Source organism: Onthophagus taurus, chromosome 11, assembly GCF_036711975.1.
Source record: "Onthophagus taurus isolate NC chromosome 11, IU_Otau_3.0, whole genome shotgun sequence".
NCBI lineage: Eukaryota > Metazoa > Arthropoda > Insecta > Coleoptera > Scarabaeidae > Onthophagus > Onthophagus taurus.
The window spans coordinates 22683329-22701674 of record NC_091976.1 but is presented as its reverse complement, the minus strand read 5'-3'; the positions used below and the strand labels follow the sequence as shown (position 1 = coordinate 22701674).

The window sequence follows — 18346 nt, the reverse complement described above, 5'->3', positions numbered from 1 at the left end:
AATTTGAATGTTGGTTTTCATTTTTCTTTATTCGTTTCAGTCACAGTAAATAACCAAGGTGATACCTAACAATAAAATTTCTCTTATTGGAAAGTTTAAAAACAAAAACAATTCATAATAAATTAAAAACTTAACATTAACCAGTCTTTTTATAAATTAACTAAGGCACTTGGACGTTTATAAAATAATTTGGATTTCCCGCGTGAGGTTGAAAGCGTAAATTTACCCTTTTCCCATTTTGATTATCCAATTCCAAGAAAGTATTCCAATCTAATAAGTAATAAAATCCAGTTCTTGGTGTTGTAGTAGTCGTGATTTCTTCCGTTGAAGATTGTGGTTCCACATTTCCAAACGATGATTCTAAATCTTCCAAACCACTTTGTTTTGGTTCATCGGGAATGCTAGAAACTACAAAAACATTTTCTGTTGTAGATTCTGTATTTTGCGATGTTAAAGTTTCTGCTGTTAAACTTTCTGTTGTTAAATTTTCCTCAATCGATGAATTTGTGGTTGTTGGATTATTAAAAAGTGTACTTGGAGTAACAGTAACGATGTTGGATTTTTCATTTTGACGTTTAAAATCTTTTTTTAATTGATCATCGAAATTAAGTTGAATTGAATTGGGATCTAAAAAATTTTCTCGAGTATCTAAATTTCCATTAATACCCCCGATTAATTCCTTTAAAGTTTCCGAATCGAAATCTTTAAGACTATCTTCGGTAATATTTCCTTTCATTTCTTCTAAATCTTTAATCATATTCAATAATTTTCCGAGCTTTTTCAATTCTTCTTCGGTATTATTTAATTTCGTTGGTTTAAAAATGTGTTTTTCGCCTTGATTAATATTTTTTATCGTATTTTCATTGAACCCTAAATTTTTAACGACGTTTTTAAAGTTATCGGGGATTACATCTAAATCGGAAATTTCCGATGTTTTCTTCATGGTTTTCTTTTCTTTATCAAAATCAATAGCTTTTTCATTTCGATTTCGTCCCAATCCAAATCTTGATAATAATTCCTCCATATCATCTCGACCAGAACTTTTTGGGAGCGGTTTAAATCTGACGTAAGATTGTGGGTTGATTTGAACATTTTGAATGTAAGGAATTTCTTCGGTTGTTGTTGATGATTCGGGTTTTTTGGACGTTGGTTTATTTATTAAACCAAAACTCATTAGGAGATCTTTCATTTCCGGTGATAAGTTATTCGCGACGTTTGATATATCGGGAATTGGGGATGTTGAAGGTGTTTTTAATGAATCGTCTTGATGGAGAGGTTTTAATATTTGTTGGGTGAAAGGAATTTTGTCGTTTTCGGGAGTTATCAATAAATCTAAATCTTTAATTACACCTTTGTAATGGTTTGGAATTGAAATTTCATCTAAAATAACTGAAGCTTCTTTTTTATTTTCACTTTTTTTATTTTCTTTAATACTTATTAATTCATTTTCTTCGATTTTATTAATTTCTTTTATTAAATTCATTTCAGTTGTTGTTGTCATTGTCGTTCTTGTTGAAGTTGTTGGTGTTGTTACTGATAGTTTTGGCATATAAAATTTATTTTGATCCATAAACATTTTTGGTGTTGTTATTTTAAAATTTTCTTTCGGTTTTGGTATTGGTGTATCCCCATACATATCGGGGGTAATTTTAACTTCTTCTATAGTTACTTCAGGTTGAATTTGCGGTTTTCTTCGGACAACATAAGGAACTGAATAACCATCATCGGTCATCGTCATTAAGAGGCTACTTTACCATACAGCTCGGCAAATTACAAAAAACATACATTATTTATGAAAATATTTGGATGAAATTTTGTACATAGCTTCTTCTAACAATTCTACATAGCGCATGGTGAAAATTTTTAAAGTTTTCCAAAAAAAGGGGTTTTTTTCCTCAATATTATAGAATTTGGTCGTTCTTTTTTAGCTTGCATGATAGTATACTTGAAAATAGTAACATTTTTCAAATAATTTTTTCAAAATTTTTAGTTATAAAGGAATAGTTTGTAATTTGCTAAAATTGCAAAAAGGTAGCGTAAAAATGAATATTTTCCGTCAAGATTCCCACGAAGTATTACCACCGCGTTAGTCCCGCCTCCTGCCGACTGAGCGGCGCTGACATCGACTCTCTTCATCCAAGCTCCTTGTTTTATCTATAACTTCTTAATGTGGTAGAGAAAATAATCATTTCCAAAAGTACGTTTTGAACTTTATTTTCCGTGATTTTCTACTGATGATTGTGTAATTTAACAAAATTTTTGAATTTATAGTCAATAGTTGTTATTTTATTGTGTACTATAGTGTTAGTTTAATTTAGTTTGTGTAAAGTTTTTATAAACAATGGGTAAGTATGTTCATCTAAAAAACTACCCCTTAGCATTTGAAGATGTTCTCGAAAAAGGAGTAATAGACGATAATAATTTACGATATAAATTTTTATAAAATCTAAAATTTCATATTTTATAGTCCAAGATTCAATTGAAAAATGTATTCATTCCGAAAGGTAAGTTAAATTTTATTAATTTTATTGTATAAACTGTAGCACACATAAAAAGGACTTATTTAAAAAGAATAAACAAATAAACAAATGATGCAGAACCAAATACTGATGATGGTGGAGAATAATCCATTCAACTGCAACAAAACTCACATTAAATTTATTAATGAGTCAAAAGAAGGGCTTAGCAACTCATTTCTTTTATGTTTTATGTGCGGGATAAAAAGGAAGCTTTACACTGAAGAAAGCAAAGAGTCTATTGAGATAAACTCTGCTGTTGTTTCTGTTATCTGTCGGTACCGGATGTACACAGGCTGAAGAATTATTGTTATGTGTGGATATACCATTTATGTTAACAAAACCATTCCAAAAATATCGAGAAACCGTAAGTGACATGGCATAGCAGTCTATGAAGAACGCAGGTAAAGAAGAATTAATTTAGTTACAGCTTCAGAAGAAGTAAATAAAGACTGAATAAAGACTGTAAACGCTAAACGCTCGAACGTCAATTACAATGCATCATCCGGAGTGGTACTGCTATAAAATAATTGTATACATAAAAAAAAATACTCGTGTATACAGGGTAATTCAGGTAGGTAGCGAAAGCCGATCAGGGTAATGATAGCAATTCGGTTATAATTTATGAGTGACATTTCACACGAAGAATATAAAAGAAAGAAGAATTTATTGGAAACTTGCAAGATGGATGCATTAACAGAAATAAAATACAAATTCTTACCAGAAGCTAAAGTACCAATCAGATATGGATCCAAGAAAGGTATCTGTGCCTAACTGCATCGAGATTTGGTGATGTATCTAGGATGAGAAATGACACGTCTTGCTTAAATAAAGTTAAATCAATCTTGTACTCGAAATTTGCTAGAAATAATAACACTAAACATGGCCAAGACTATGAATGGCCTGCATTAAAAAAATTTGAAAGTAAATATAACTTGCCAGCAAACTTTTGAGCTCTATTCATCCGTAGGATGTATGGATTCTTAGTTGCAAGTCCAAATGAAACAATAAAAAACGAAAATGCCATCGTCGAGGTGAAGTGTCCAGCGAATTTCAAGAGCTTACATCTATTCAACGATGGCAAATTAAAATTTCCTAAAGATTTTTCTAGTCAGGGCTGTTTTATTTATTACACTATTAGCCATATTTTGTATACTTGAATCATTATTTAATATTATTATTAATTAGGTATTACATATTATTTCATTTACTTATACAAGGTGATGCAGACCATGCAGTCCATTTTTTTAAACAGAAATATTAAAAAAGTTCGAATGAAAAGTAATAATATTCATACAGGAACCACATTTATTCAGCTATTTTTTCTTTAATTTTTGTAACTACCTGTGTTTTCAAATAAAATTACTTACACGGTTACTCTGAGACACCTGTATATCAAACGAACGCATAATAATACAACAAAGATATAATTTATAAATGTTGTACCGAACTTTTCACATTCCCTGTATTGCAAATATATCTATTTTAATATAAAATGAAGTTATAAATGTTATTTTCGTTTCAAAATGATATAAATGTTTTATGCCTCGCAAAATTATTTATTGCATTTGAAATTGATTTTTGCCTTACATTCAATTGAATTATAAACCCATAATCTTAGATGTTCTCAACTTCTTTCTCTAATTTCTCTATTAAAAAATTAATATTCTATTCATATCGAAAAAAAGCATTAAAAAACTGATATTTGCGTAATGTAAATTGTTGTGAACCAAAATACTTAAAAAAACAAACGTAGTAAAAAGGTGGGCTACGACTACGATTATTAATAAAAAATCAAAATAATAAATAAAATGGAAAGTCAATAAAAAGATTGATTGTAATTCGTAATTAAGAAAAATTGTTAATAAACAATAATATTTAGAAGAAGTCGTTTAATTTCTTCATTAACAACATCGACGAGAAAAAGAATCGTAATAAAATAAACACGATGTTTTTTTTTATCTATAAAGGGTCGGGCCTAGTAGAAAATAAACTCCGCCTCGTTGCTTCCGAACGTCCGTCGTCTGCGCCCCTCAGAAACTGACCGACCTGGTAAAGTGGGCTCTTAAAAACGAAGGAGCGACCACTCGCATTCCAGAGTTCATTTCATAATTATGATTTGTATGTTTTACATCGGGCTCAAATGAATTTTTTATTGTTGTGGTTTCAGTTTTAACACGTTCTTTTTCGAAATTGATTGGTTTTATGTTATTATTTAGTTGAGTCATAAAAGAGAAACTCGCCGGTTTTGATTTTGTGATGGAACTTTTTTGTGTCGTGCTCGGTAAATATTGAAATTTTGGAACATCGTTTTCGAAAACTTCGTTTTCCCACTTCCTCGGAGGTTTTTTTTTCTTCCCCCGAACTTTCTCCGCATCGCTATTTTTATTATCTTCATTTCCAATTATCCTTGTAACCGGAGTTCTTGTGTACAACTCTTTTATATCATCACCTTGAGCACTTCCCGCTGTAAAAGGCATCACAACCATTAAAGCTCTTTTTCCTTCATCTCGATAATTCTTTACAGCCCCATCGCCGATTTTTGTTATATTCTCAATGATATCGACGATTTCTCCGCGGGTTAAACGTGGTAGTTTTGGATCTTTTTTTATTAACTCTTCAACTTCGTGAACTGTTTCTTCGATCGTCGCTTCCGGTCGTATTAAAGGCTGAGGTGGCAAATCTTTTTTGTAATTAAAATTAGTTGGGTTGAAATAAATGTTGTTGATTTCAGCTGGATTTAAAGCGAAACCTCGCACTAAATCTTGATGATTTTGTGAATTTGATGGTGATGTTACAAATATTAAGATGAAAATTAAATGGATCATCTAGAAACAAGAATAAGAATTAAAATTCTTCTAAGACAGTTATTTAAACAATTTCAGTTTGCGTGTTAAAGTGGACATTTCCAAGCCTATACTTAAGTTATTAGCAACTTTTAGCCTCCTTTTGAAAAGGAACTACTTTTGATCCGTCTTTGGTTTTGTTTGAACCGTTAGAGCAATATTTGGCGCGAACTAATACGTGAATATTTACATAGTAAATGAATCTTCTAATACAGTAAGTTGACCAAGTGACCCCAAATATTTAATTCTATTATTTTAACTAATTAAATTTTGATATATTTTCCCGCGGGAATTAAAAGAAAGTTTTATTAGAAAAGAAAATGAAAGTTAATGTTGAAATTTATCCCAAAAATACCAAGATAGAGAAAGTTCACGAAGGATTTTTAAAAATTTATACAAACCTTTAAATAAACCTTAAAAAATTTTTGTTTTTTATTAATCACTTTTTTAAATTACGCATATCTCGCGCTCAACGTGAAAGTAAGAGACGTTTTCTTTCGAAAGCACTTCAAGACGAAACTAAAATGCTCAGCGCGCTTCATTACTTTCTTGTACGTCTCGTCCCCACCGAAGACGTTGAAATCCCCTTCTTCAACGTGAAGAAGACAATTTTAAGTCACCAGTAATTTTAAAAGAATCTTTTGAAATCTAGGTCAATTTTTTTTTAATTTATTCTTAAAGTATTTTCTTGAGAAATTTTTGATGTCCCAAAAAAGTTTTTTGTATTAAAAATTACGTAAAAATTTATTTTAAATGAATAACTTTCTTACTTGCTTAGACAACATAGAAAACTTTGACATGGAAAGGTCAAAAACACCAGGCTTTCACTTTTAAATTTAAATAACCACAATTTTGTTGGTTGCAATTATTAACCTAATTGATTCGAAATGAAAACTTTCAATTTCTAATCCAAATTTAATTTATTTAATTTAATTTAAGGTACAGAAACATTAAGAAAATTCCTCGGGTTTCCCGCTTTCGGTCTAAATTGTAAACTAACTCTTCTCCCTTCTTGATTATCTAACTCAAGAAACGAATTCCAATCAACCAAGAAATAAAATCCTGTTCTAGGCGTACTTGGTTCTTCTTGTTTAACATCTTTCGCGTGAGTTTCGCCACCGAATGATTCTTCTAATTGTTGCGGGGAGGCTCCTTTATCATCTTCACTTTTTTCTTGTCGCTTTTCAATGGGATATCCATTAATCAATGTAAAAACTAACAAAATTAACACACACTTCAACATATCGTGTTCACTTAGGTAACGTTTTCTTCTTACTGATGTTTTCCTTCAAGGATACTTTTACGTTTTGAAATTCTTTAACTTTAACTAATTATTTATTGAGAAATAACGCGAATTAAAATTAATTTCTTAACGTTTTTGATTTTAAAAGAGTGCTTTACACTGTTTAAGGCGAATTAAAGGTAATTTTGAAAAGTAAATGATAATAGAAAGTTGCGAAAAGAGGGGAGTTTTTAATTAGATAGGTTTAACCTTGTTGATTATGTAATTAGTGAAGGTTTTTAAATGAATGTTTCCTAGAATAAAAATGAAAACAATTGTTTTTTTATTCTTTATGAAGCTGAATTTATGAATGTACAAGATAAATTGTATTATAAAGGCAAGCGCTAAGGCACCGTTTAAATTTAATCACGAATTATGTACGAAATAAATATTTTGTTTTAATATAACGTATATCGAAGATATACCATTATGAAATTAATACTATGAATTTCTAAATGATTAATTAAAATTAAACTATCATAAACAACAATAAATAAAGTGGGGGTGAAAATTGGATAAATATTCTTTAAAAAAAAATCTATATACACAATAAAAATCTTAAAAATAAAGAAATTTAATCTATTTACAAAAGATGGGGCAAGATTAAAATCGATAAAATAAAAACTTAAAAAAGTTCTAACAGTATACGTATTCGATTCACAGGTTATTTTTCACTAATCACATTCTTTTTTAACTAATTTTCTTAGTATTTCATAATAAATCCTTTTTAAACATAATTTTCACCGGGGTTTTTATGCCTCTTTTTGCCTACGTTGTTATGAATTTCCCGCGCGTTTCCTCCTCCTCCTCCCGTGGAAGTTTGACCACCGCCGGAACAGTTGTTATTTTGGGCCGCCAAACAGGACATTTCGATCATGTTCTGAGTCTGGAAAAAATCCTAGCTAGAGTTTTCTGGAAAACAAGACGGAATTACCCCGGTTTTAGTAACGAAAACGAACTGCGCGTTAGTAAACTTGTTAAAAAAAGCTTTTTACATAAAAAATCGTTAAGCAAACCTTGTACCATTACGAAATTATTAATATTAGAGGTAAATTATAAGAAATAATTTAAAAAAATGGAATATGTACCTCACCTTGTTGTCGGTTTCTGCTAAAGGATTCGAACGAATTGTGATGTGGTTACCTGAAGTTACAAAACCATTCGTTCTCGACGTTTTATGCGTTTCTATGTGATGATTTAAATCATCTGTTGGTTGTTTAACACTCCCTAATAATTATAAAAAGTAAGGTGAGAAATGCAAATAAGTTATTTGAAAAAAATTATTTTTATTATAATAAAATATGAGAATTCAAAAACTTTTTGAAAATTTTGCCTTTGTTATGAACGAATTTGTACAGGATTATATCAGGATCATATTGCTCTAAACCACTGAAAGATGCAAAGGTGAAAGTCAAAACGGGATTACGTCTGTAACAACTCAGCCCACTATATTTCCAGAAATTGCAGTGTGCAAGCTACGCAATATCGACTTATTGAAGTGATGACAATTCCTGTGAGCAAATTACAAGTGATGCTATATGATGCACTTAGAAAGCAATTAACTGAATATATCGAAATTAACAATCGACTTTCTAAAAGGCAGTAGGTAAGACTATTAAGGATAAGTAAATCTAGTGTATTAAGGTTCTTGAAACATGAAAAGTATCACTGCTTCAAATTTGAAAATCATCAACACCCCCAATTTAAACAAAATTAGAAAACGTAAAATTTGTATTATGTCTCTTGTAATCCGAAATCGTAAAAGATTCGCTAACTAACTGCTCCAGAGAGAAAAACATCAAAGGAAAGAGTAACTTTTCTTGCTTGTACAAGATGGCACACATAAACTTAAAATGTTGATTATCGGAAAATCAAAAAATCCGAGAGTTTTTAAAAACTGTGTCTGCCTTCCAGTTGAATATTTCTCGACAAAAAATCTCTTTTTGTGAAATGGGTTCACGAGTCTTTTGTTAAATAGGAAAATTTGAAGCAGAAAACAATCTGAGTGGTAAAGCAATTTTGTTAATCGACAATGCGCCAAGTCGATTAACAATAACAATGTTTCTGCCACGCAATTGTACTCCACTTATCCAACCTATGGATCAAAATGTAATTCGTTTAACCAAAGTGTATTACCGGAAAAGTCTCTTAGAACATATTCTATTTATAGCAGAAGACGATAATCCCAAAGCACCGAAGAAAATCTCTGTTAAGGATGCTAATTTAATAGCAAAATGCTGGAGAAATGTATTTGGACAATCAGATGAGGAAGAGGACCTTGATGACGACATTCCATTGTCAATTCTAAAAAAATAAATGGATGTCGGTTCAAAAAACAGAACAAGAACTAAAAGAAATCGGTGTAATGCTCCAGCAAATAAACAATGATGATCATCCTTCACAATCAGAAATTAACGATTGGATTGTTGGTGATAAAAATCATGTTCCACTGGATAGTGAGGGCAGCGATGTCAGTTTTCTTCATGACGCTGGGACAAACGAAAACGAATTAAAAATGAAACATGAGGAAGCTATTAAAAGGTTCAGTACACGTATTTAATGAGCGGATGCAATACACCTCATTGCATACATTATCTAGTACAATAAATCTATAAATAAGTACTTATAAGATATTTTTTGTTAATATTTAAATATAAATTCAATATTTATGCATGCTTCCATAATCTGAATTGAGCTGGTTTTAATTGATTCGGATTAGCGAAGCTTTACTGTGTCAATAACTCTGATTTTTTGAATCATGTTATATTTACGGATGAAGCAACATTTTCCGTTACTGGTGAAGTAAATTGACAAAGCATTTCTTTAATGAAACCAGAACACAATACCCCCAAAAAATGAATATATGGGCAGGAATCACTAGCTCTCAAATTAAGACCATTTCTCTTGATAGATATTTAAACAATGAGAAGTATTTACTGTTACTACAAACAAAAATGCTTTAAACCTTCCTCACCAATTATGGTATCAACACGAATGGTATCAACCCATTAACTGCAGCAGTGCATCAGTACTTAAATACAACGTTTCCTCATTATTGGATAGGACGCGATGGAGGATTAGCTTGGCCTCGTTTTTGTACTTTGAAACTTTACATTACCTTAATCTCTACAGGAATTCCATCAACCTTTATGCAGGTAAGATTTTTCAAAGTTTAAATCATGTGTGGTACTTCAAGATAAAAAACTTTCGATTTCAGATATCTTCCAAGAATAGAGCCACAGGCTGGAAGATGAGTAACCAATATACGATATTTTCATCGCCATAGACAAAATGGTTAACAGACATATTCTTCTACATAGCTGCTATATAAATTGATGATAAAATGACTCATCGTATTTGAAAAACGTGTTCTATGAAAGTAATCTGAACCATATGACTGATTATTGCAAAAATGTTAGGATCTTTCACGATCAAAAAAACTTGAATATCGACAAGGTATTCAATACAAACGACGGTTTAAGCACAAAAGGCACAAAAGCTGTATTTTCCATCAACGTAATAACACTTTGGATTCCTTGGACAGTTTTGTTAACACATGTAGCCACTTTTAATGACAAAGCAACTATTCACTCTTATACAAACACATCCATTGAAATTCATCTTTCACGTTGACCTTTATGCTGTGCCCTTTCAATGATTAAGTTATAAATATGTTCTTTACTCTGATGTGATACAGATATTGAACTTTAACTGCAAATGACAGAATTGATGGAAACCTATTGTACCAAATCAAGAAAATGAGTCCACCTAAAGAATCCTTTATATTATTCAAATAATACTTTTTCCAATTTAGTGTAGCCATAAAATTGTATTCATATGATGGCATTTTTTCATTAGAACATATGACAAGTTGATGTATTCTAATTTATATTTGGTACAACCCCAAAGATATGAAAAATCAAGAAAGTTGCAACGACAATGATAAGATATAACGGTATTATAAAGCAGATAAATTAAGATCCATGAAAGATCTTAGAAATGTAAAATGTTCCATGGATCTTGAAAAACTCTATTAAAAGTTATGAACCAAATACACTAGCATCCTCTGCATACTTCAGAATACTGTGAGTGTTCTGATGAGTGAGTTAACTAATAGGTTAAATAGCCTGATCATAACTAGTTAATTTGTTATCTATATAAAGTCCTATCTTCAAACTCAGCTATAAGCTGCATCAACTGAATTAGCCAGATTCCGAAATAAACTGTAAATCATTATCAACATCACGTTATCTTTAAAAACTGTAACTTCTTCAGAAGCAGGACATTAAGATCAGGCGCCTAGATTTCTAGACATTTCTTAAAGTTTCTAAAACTTTTTAGATTTAATTAAATTTAGATACTTTTTAACTTTGAAACCAGTTAGAAACTCAAACAAATTCATAGTAATAAGCATTATAAATAAAGAAATCCGCAAACATAATCCCTTGGAGGATGGAACGATTTTATAGCTCCTTCCTGAGATAAAATTGTTATTAGAATCCAGAAACGAATGTTATAAAGAATCATCACTTTATCAAATTCACTTTACTTGAACTTAGAACTTATGTACAAAGAGTGATTAACATACAATGTGAAAATTGATTTCCACTTTGTTCCTCAAATATCTTTGAAGCCATTGATCTCAATAAATAACAATAAAACAAACTTGTTGTTGAAAACCAACAACTAAAAAAATATGTTTATCTTACCATCAGGATTTTGATCTTTTTTCTTCTTCCATTTACAACAAACAATCAACAAAGCAATGACGGTGAATAAACAAATTAAAGCGACTATTGAAACCGCTAAAATAATGTAAAGATTCGAACCATCGTCGCTTTCTCGTTTCTTAACGGGGAGAATCGTTGTAGTTTCAACGACAATCGCTAAAAAAATATCAAAATTATCTCTTAATTATTACTTTATAAGTATAAAATTAACTTACGAGTTGTTTTTCCTCGCATCCTTTGACTAAAATCGCTCGCTGATTTTGACGTAAACGTTTGCATCTTAAACTCGTAAATAGTTCCAGGTTCTAAATGCGAAATTATACACGTTCTAGCACTATCACCGTCTACAGTTGCTTTATTGTAATCACCAGCACTACTTGCTGAGATGTAATTAACGTAAAAACCGTTAATTGATATATTAGGATTAGGAGTATACTGAAAAAAATTATGTTGTTCAAATAAATTTAAAATTAAACGAATTAACTTACATCCCAAAAAACTTGAATACTCGTCGAGTTAATAGTTTCTGTTCTCGTGATTGTAGGTATAGGTAAATAGTTTCTATCGAAAAAATCTAATCGACGCAAATGGAATGTTTCTGATTTATCAGACAATTTATTATCATCGTTACTATAAACGGCGGCAACTCTAAATCGATAATTATGATCTGGTTGGAGTCCCATAACGTCAAAGGAGCGAATATATGGGTCAATATCAGCATTTGTTGTAACCCATACAGCTCCAGGTTGCGAAACATCCCGATATTGGACTTTAAAAAATTTAACTTCTAACCCACTATCTTGATTCGAAATCCATCTTACAACGACAGATTCGTCATTTAAACGGGTTACAGTCGGTTTTGAAGGCGGTATCATCATGTTCGGTTTATTTTTACGTTTTATATGTTTCCCTTTGCCTCCACGTTTATGATTCGAAGGTGTCGAAGAATACTCTTGATTTTGACTACCATAGATTTGTTTTGGAAAAACTTCAATTGTAGTCGTTTCATAATTCGTTGAAACAATATTACTCGCGAAACATTGTATCATACCGGCGTGTCTTTTATGTAAAGGTCGGAAACGAATTGTATTTCCATGAACAGATAAATTGGGATCATTTTTTATATTATTTCCGTTCATAAACCAGCTTATACTCGGTTTGGGAACGCCGGTTACGTCACATTCGATATCCAAATCTTGTCCCTCTTCTATTTTGTTTGATCTTACTTCTTTTTTAAATAGTCCTCGAACAGTTGGTGGTTCATGATATTCAACTTCGATTTGAAATTCAAGTTTTCCTTCGGAATTTTCATGCACACAAACGTAAATTCCTTCGTGGTATTGCATCATATTTTTAATAAGGATACCACTTTTATTGATCTCTATGTTACTGGGTAATTCAGAGTGAAGTTTTGACCATTTTACTGTTGGGATTGGATAACCGATAGCACCACATTCTAAATATGCTGAAGTACCTAAAATGAAATATTCAATAATATTAATAAATTGATAAAAAAAATGTTGTAATACATAATTTGTAAGTTTTATCAATTTTGGTTTTATACAGGGTAATTCTAATTCGACCTCCACCATTGGGATCTCAGAAACCATAAGAGATACAGAAATGGTTAAACGGGGGCAAAGTTGCGTATCTTAGAGCTCATCATTTTTCAACTAAGTTTTTAGATCTAATCGCTTTAGTTTTTAAAATATGGCCGAAAAACCAAAAAAAAAAATGACTTTTTCGTGTTTTGCCTATAACTTCTTTACTTTTCGTTTTTTCGTGAATCTGGAAAAACATTCTTAAGGCAACTAGTTATTAAAAATGTCATAACACAACTAGAAATTTTCTCTGATGTTTCGTTTTTGTAAAACGAAAAAAACATTGGCGTTCATAAGAAAAAATGATGAAGAAAAAAACCTGATGATAGTTTCACGAAAACGAAACGTTGGAGAAAATTTCTAATTATGTCATGACATTATTCATAAAAAGTTACCTTGTGAGTGTTTTTTCAGATTCACGAAAAACGAAAAATAAAGAAGTTATAGGCAAAAAACGAAAGTAATTTTTTTTGTTTTTCGGCCATATTTTAAAAACTAAAACGGCTAGATCCAATAACTTAGTTAAAAACTGATGAGCTCTAAGATACGCAACTTTGCCCCCTATTAACCATTTCTGTATCTCTTATGGTTTCTGAGATCCCAATGGTGGGGGTCGAATTTGAATCACCCTGTATGTTTTAATTGACCTCGCCAGATAAAAGCAATGATTTTATACCAAATATTTTTTGTTAAAATAAATTATATGATAATGCATGAAAAGTGTCAAGAGCTATCTAGGGATATTCTCAAAAGAAAAGTTGTATTTCAGTTTATTTCATTGCAAACAAAAAAAAAACACGATTATTGGAATCTTTAAAGTTTAAATCATGTTTCCAGATTATGCCCAACCCAACCCCATCCGAATGTTTCTAGTTCTAGATTTCGTGTTAGTTCTAGCGATACTGTTCATCATAAATCACTTTCAGTTCTTGAGAAATAAGTTTTTGAAATGATCGACAATTTTTTCGAACTTTGCAATATTCGCCGATTAAGTTTTAAAAATTCGTATAAAATCCATTTCTTGGAATATGAGTATGAAAATGTCCTGAAGTGTTAATAAAAGTGTACTCTTTCCAATGAATCAACACGTTTTGAAAAATAACTTTTAGTTTTTGAGAAAACAATATTTGAAGTTTTGATAAAATTTTCAATGTTGCAATTTTCATCCATAATTTTCAAAATTCGCTATACAATTAATTTCTTGAAGCATATTTGTGGAAATATCACCAATTATGAATTAAAGTATCCTCTTTTTAATGCAACAAGCCGTTTTGAAAAATCACTTTCAGTTCTTGAGAAATATGTTTTTGAAATGATCGACAATTTTTTCGAATTTTTCAATTTTATCCGATTAAGTTTTAAAAATTCGTATAAAATCCATTTCTTGGAATATGAGTATGAAAATCTCCCAAAGTGTTAATAAGAGTGTCCTCTTTCCAATGAACCAACACGTTTTGAAAAATAGCTTTTAGTTTTTGAGAAAACAATATTTGAAGTTTTGATAAAATTTTCGAAGTTGCAATTTTCATCGATAACTTGCAAAATTCGCTATAAAATTAATTTCTTGAAGGATCCTTGTGGAAATATCACCAATTATTAATTATAGTATCTTCTTTTTAATGCTACAAGCCGTTTTGAAAAATCACTTTTAGTTCTTGAGAAATAAATATTTGAAATATTCTCAATTTTTTCAAATTTTGTAATTTTCGCCGATTAAGTTTTAAAAATTCGTATAAAATCCACTTCTTGGAATATGAGTATGAAAATTTCCCAAAGTGTTAATAAGAGTGTCCTCTTTCCAACGAACCAACACGTTTTGAAAAATAACTTTTAGTTTTTGAGAAAACAATATTTGAAGTTTTGATAAAATTTTCGAAGTTGCAATTTTCATCGATAACTTTCAAAATTCGCTATAAAATTAATTTCTTGAAGGATCCTTGTGGAAATATCACCAATTATTAATTATAGTATCTTCTTTTTAATGCTACAAGCCGTTTTGAAAAATCACTTTTAGTTCTTGAGAAATAAATATTTGAAATATTCTCAATTTTTTCAAATATTGTAATTTTCGCCGATTAAGTTTTAAAAATTCGTATAAAATCCATTTCTTGGAATATGAGTATGAAAATTTTCCAAAGGGTTAATAAGAGTGTCCTCTTTCCAATGAACCAACACGTTTTGAAAAATAGCTTTTAGTTTTTGAGAAAACAATATTTGAAGTTTTGATAAAATTTTCGATGTTGTAATTTTCGTCGATAATTTTCAAAATTCGCTATAAAATTAATTTCTTGAAGGATCCTTGTGGAAATATCACTAATTATTAATTAAAGCATCCTCTTTTTAATGCAACAAGCAGTTTTGAAAAATCGCTTTTGGTTTTTGAGAAATAAATTTTTGAAATAATCGACAATTTTTTCAAATTTTGCAATTTTCGCCGATTAAGTTTTAAAACTTTGTATAAAATCTACTTCTTGGAATACGAGTATGAAAATTTCCCAAAGTGTTAATAAGAGTGTCCTCTTTCCAACGAACCAACACGTTTTGAAAAATAACTTTTAGTTTTTGAGAAAACAATATTTGAAGTTTTGATAAAATTTTCGAAGTTGCAATTTTCATCGATAACTTTCAAAATTCGCTATAAAATTAATTTCTTGAAGGATCCTTGTGGAAATATCACCAATTATTAATTATAGTATCTTCTTTTTAATGCTACAAGCCGTTTTGAAAAATCACTTTTAGTTCTTGAGAAATAAATATTTGAAATATTCTCAATTTTTTCAAATTTTGTAATTTTCGCCGATTAAGTTTTAAAAATTCGTATAAAATCCATTTCTTGGAATATGAGTATGAAAATTTTCCAAAGTGTTAATAAGAGTGTCCTCTTTCCAATGAACCAACACGTTTTGAAAACTAACTTTTAGTTTTTGAGAAAACAATATTTGAAATTTTGATAAAATTTTCGATGTTGTAATTTTCGTCGATAATTTTCAAAACTAGAACTGAAACTAGACCTAGAACTAGAAATATTCAGGTTTAGCCGTCTTAAGAGACGATCGGCTAACCCCGAATGTTTCTAGTTATAGGTTTAGTGTTAGTTTTAGTGCTAGTGTTAGTTCCAGGCTCCTGTTTAGACTCCAGGCTAGTCTCTCAAGATGGCTAAACCCGAATGTTTCTAGTTATAGGTCTAGTGTTAGTTTTAGTGCTAGTGTTAGTTCCATGCTGCAGTTTAGACTCCAGGCTAGTCTCTCAAGATGGCTAAACCGGAATGTTTCTAGTTTTAGTGATAGTTTTAGTTGTTATTCAGCGCGAGGTTGTTCTACATTTTTATTGGACTTTCAAACATGTTGGTTTTGCAGTCTTTAGCCGTTTTAGACGCACGACTAAAAAGAACGGCTAAAAACCTACAAATATTTGAGCATATGATAAAAATTAGTTAATACATAAATTTATTCTTTATTTTTGGTTAATATTAATCATTCTTATATAAGTTTGTGTATGAGAATGTTGTTTTTGTTTCGCTTCAAGAATAGAAACACTTCGACGTGGTTTATTCGATGGTTTCGACGCATCTCTCAAAATGGAAGTTCTGGTGTCTTGTTTATAAGGGATCAATTTACTTGCAGATTTTTTAACGATTTTTTTAAAACTTTTATTTGTTTTAGACCCTGTTGAAGCCAGAGAGGGTTGTTTGTTCGAAAACACTGTTAACATTGATGATTGTGCTGAATCTTTTTTTAAATCTTTAGTATTTTCTTTCTTTTCTATTAAATTAAGTTTTTCTTTACTCGATTTTTTCATGCTGTCAATTGTATCGATATCAATAATATCGCTAATCGTGGGAGTATTTTCAATCGCTTGTCGAATAGATTCTAATGTTGGTCGACTATTGTAATTAATCGGTAGTAAAGAAGACGTTCTCCTTTCAATTCTTTCAATTTCTTTTAATTTTTTCGTTTCTTCATCATCCTCTTCGGAAGTCATATCAAAATAACACAAACTTAAATCTGGCGGACTTGTTCCTACACTTACTTCTCGAGTTTCCATATAATTATTTTCGTTGTCTTTATACAATTGATTGTACATTCGCGGTTTCACTTTCGTTATTAACTCTTGTACGAATTCGTCACGTATATCACGAGCATCCTTTTTAACGTCAACAATTTGTACTTGCGATTGATTACTTTCCGATCTTACCACTGAATTAGGAAGAACAGAACCAGTTAAAAACCGAGAACTCGCCGATCGTGAACCAGACGTTAACGAAGACCCCGAACGCAATAATCTTGTATTTGAGAGCTCTTTATTGTCACGTTCACGCATTCTTGATGCTAACATTCGTGTTGTTATACTATTTTCTAATTCTTCATGGGGTCGTGGAACAGAATGTAATCCAATTTGAGATTCTTGGAACGATCTTTGATGATCCCTTGTTAATTCATAAGGCATGTTTTTGGTGTAATTTAATGTGTTTTATTTAAAAGAATTTTATTTGGGAATTTGTTATGACACATTTCAAATTAAGACAATTCAATTATGACTATTCTAGTATTTATAATAAAATATTTTTTTCACTTACCTTGAAGAACGATATATTTTTTCTTAGGTTCAACTATAAATTCAGGTTTTGTTCTATATATTGTGGCCTTAGACACAACAGTTAAGTTTAAATAAATATTTGAAGCAACTCTGGTTATTGTATTATAAGCTTTACATGTGTATACGCCGGTATTATTCTCGTTGACGTTTTCAAAAATTAAAGATGATGCGGAAGGATATTTTGGATAAATCATAACTTCGTTGTATCTCCCTTTGTAATATTCCATAGTTGCTACAGGGTTTGATTCCGGTTCTGGACATCTCCACACCACGGTACTTCCCGCGACTACGGATATTTTAAGAGACTCCATAAAGGGGATCGGTTTTAACGTTGAAATTGATATTCTTCCAGGTTTTGATGCAAAAACGACAGCTCCGTAATGAGCTAAACATTGATAATCACCAGCTACGGAGTTATTAGTATTCTGTAAGAAATTTAAATTATTTTAAGTTTAGTTTAATTTAGAAGTGATAAATTGAAAAGAATTTCATTTACCTCTACTTTATAATAAGTTGAAGCGTTATCAGTCCTATAATTTTGCGGAGGTATTTCAATATGCCTAGCTTCGGATAATGGTAAGTTATACTTCGAGGTATAAGTTAACGATTCCGTTACAGGATAATGTAACCATTGAAATCTATCTGGTGCGATATTCATGCGACATTCTAATACTGTTTCATCTAAGTCTGGTAATACAACTGAAGCAGGGCTTTGAATTGTAACAACTTGACTCCGAACTTAAAAAAAAAGTATAATCGGTAATGTTAAGAAAGA

The 18346-nt window shown here is 30.6% G+C and overlaps 2 protein-coding genes across 5 annotated transcripts in view; both read right to left on the bottom strand.

The window, feature by feature from the left end:
* Positions 1-10: 10 nt before the first annotated feature.
* On the bottom strand, positions 11-5888 carry LOC111428012 (uncharacterized). The gene is made up of 3 exons (XM_071200500.1): positions 5764-5888; positions 4554-5344; positions 11-1745 (listed from the first exon to the last, which is right to left on the bottom strand). The coding sequence occupies exons 2-3, from the start codon at positions 5342-5344 to the stop codon at positions 161-163; spliced, it is 2376 nt and encodes a 791-aa protein (XP_071056601.1). The 5' UTR covers positions 5764-5888; the 3' UTR covers positions 11-160.
* A 1016-nt stretch (positions 5889-6904) lies between these two features.
* LOC111427496 (interference hedgehog-like) overlaps positions 6905-18346 on the bottom strand; it is a 57576-nt gene continuing 46134 nt past the window's right edge. Inside the window, exons 4-10 of one of the 4 annotated variants that reach the window (XM_023062685.2) lie at positions 18068-18309; positions 17552-17996; positions 11863-12848; positions 11590-11809; positions 11354-11530; positions 7733-7871; positions 6905-7530 (exon numbers count right to left, since the gene is read on the bottom strand). In XM_023062685.2, the coding sequence (XP_022918453.2) occupies positions 7518-7530; positions 7733-7871; positions 11354-11530; positions 11590-11809; positions 11863-12848; positions 17552-17996; positions 18068-18309 (2222 nt within the window). In that variant the 3' untranslated portion in view covers positions 6905-7517. Of the gene's footprint in view, positions 7557-7732; positions 7872-11353; positions 11531-11589; positions 11810-11862; positions 12849-17551; positions 17997-18067; positions 18310-18346 lie in introns of all 4 variants that reach the window. The other 3 variants (XM_023062678.2, XM_023062670.2, XM_023062693.2) reach the window with 3 other exon arrangements.

Coding starts and splice junctions, on each gene's coding strand:
- LOC111428012 (XM_071200500.1), bottom strand. CDS start 5,344: ATGATCCATTTAATTTTCATCTTAATATTTGTAACATCACCATCAAAT. Junction 1,746..4,553: donor TTTACCAGGTCGGTCAGTTT/CTGAGGGGCGCA, acceptor ATGGTAAAGTAG/CCTCTTAATGACGATGACCG.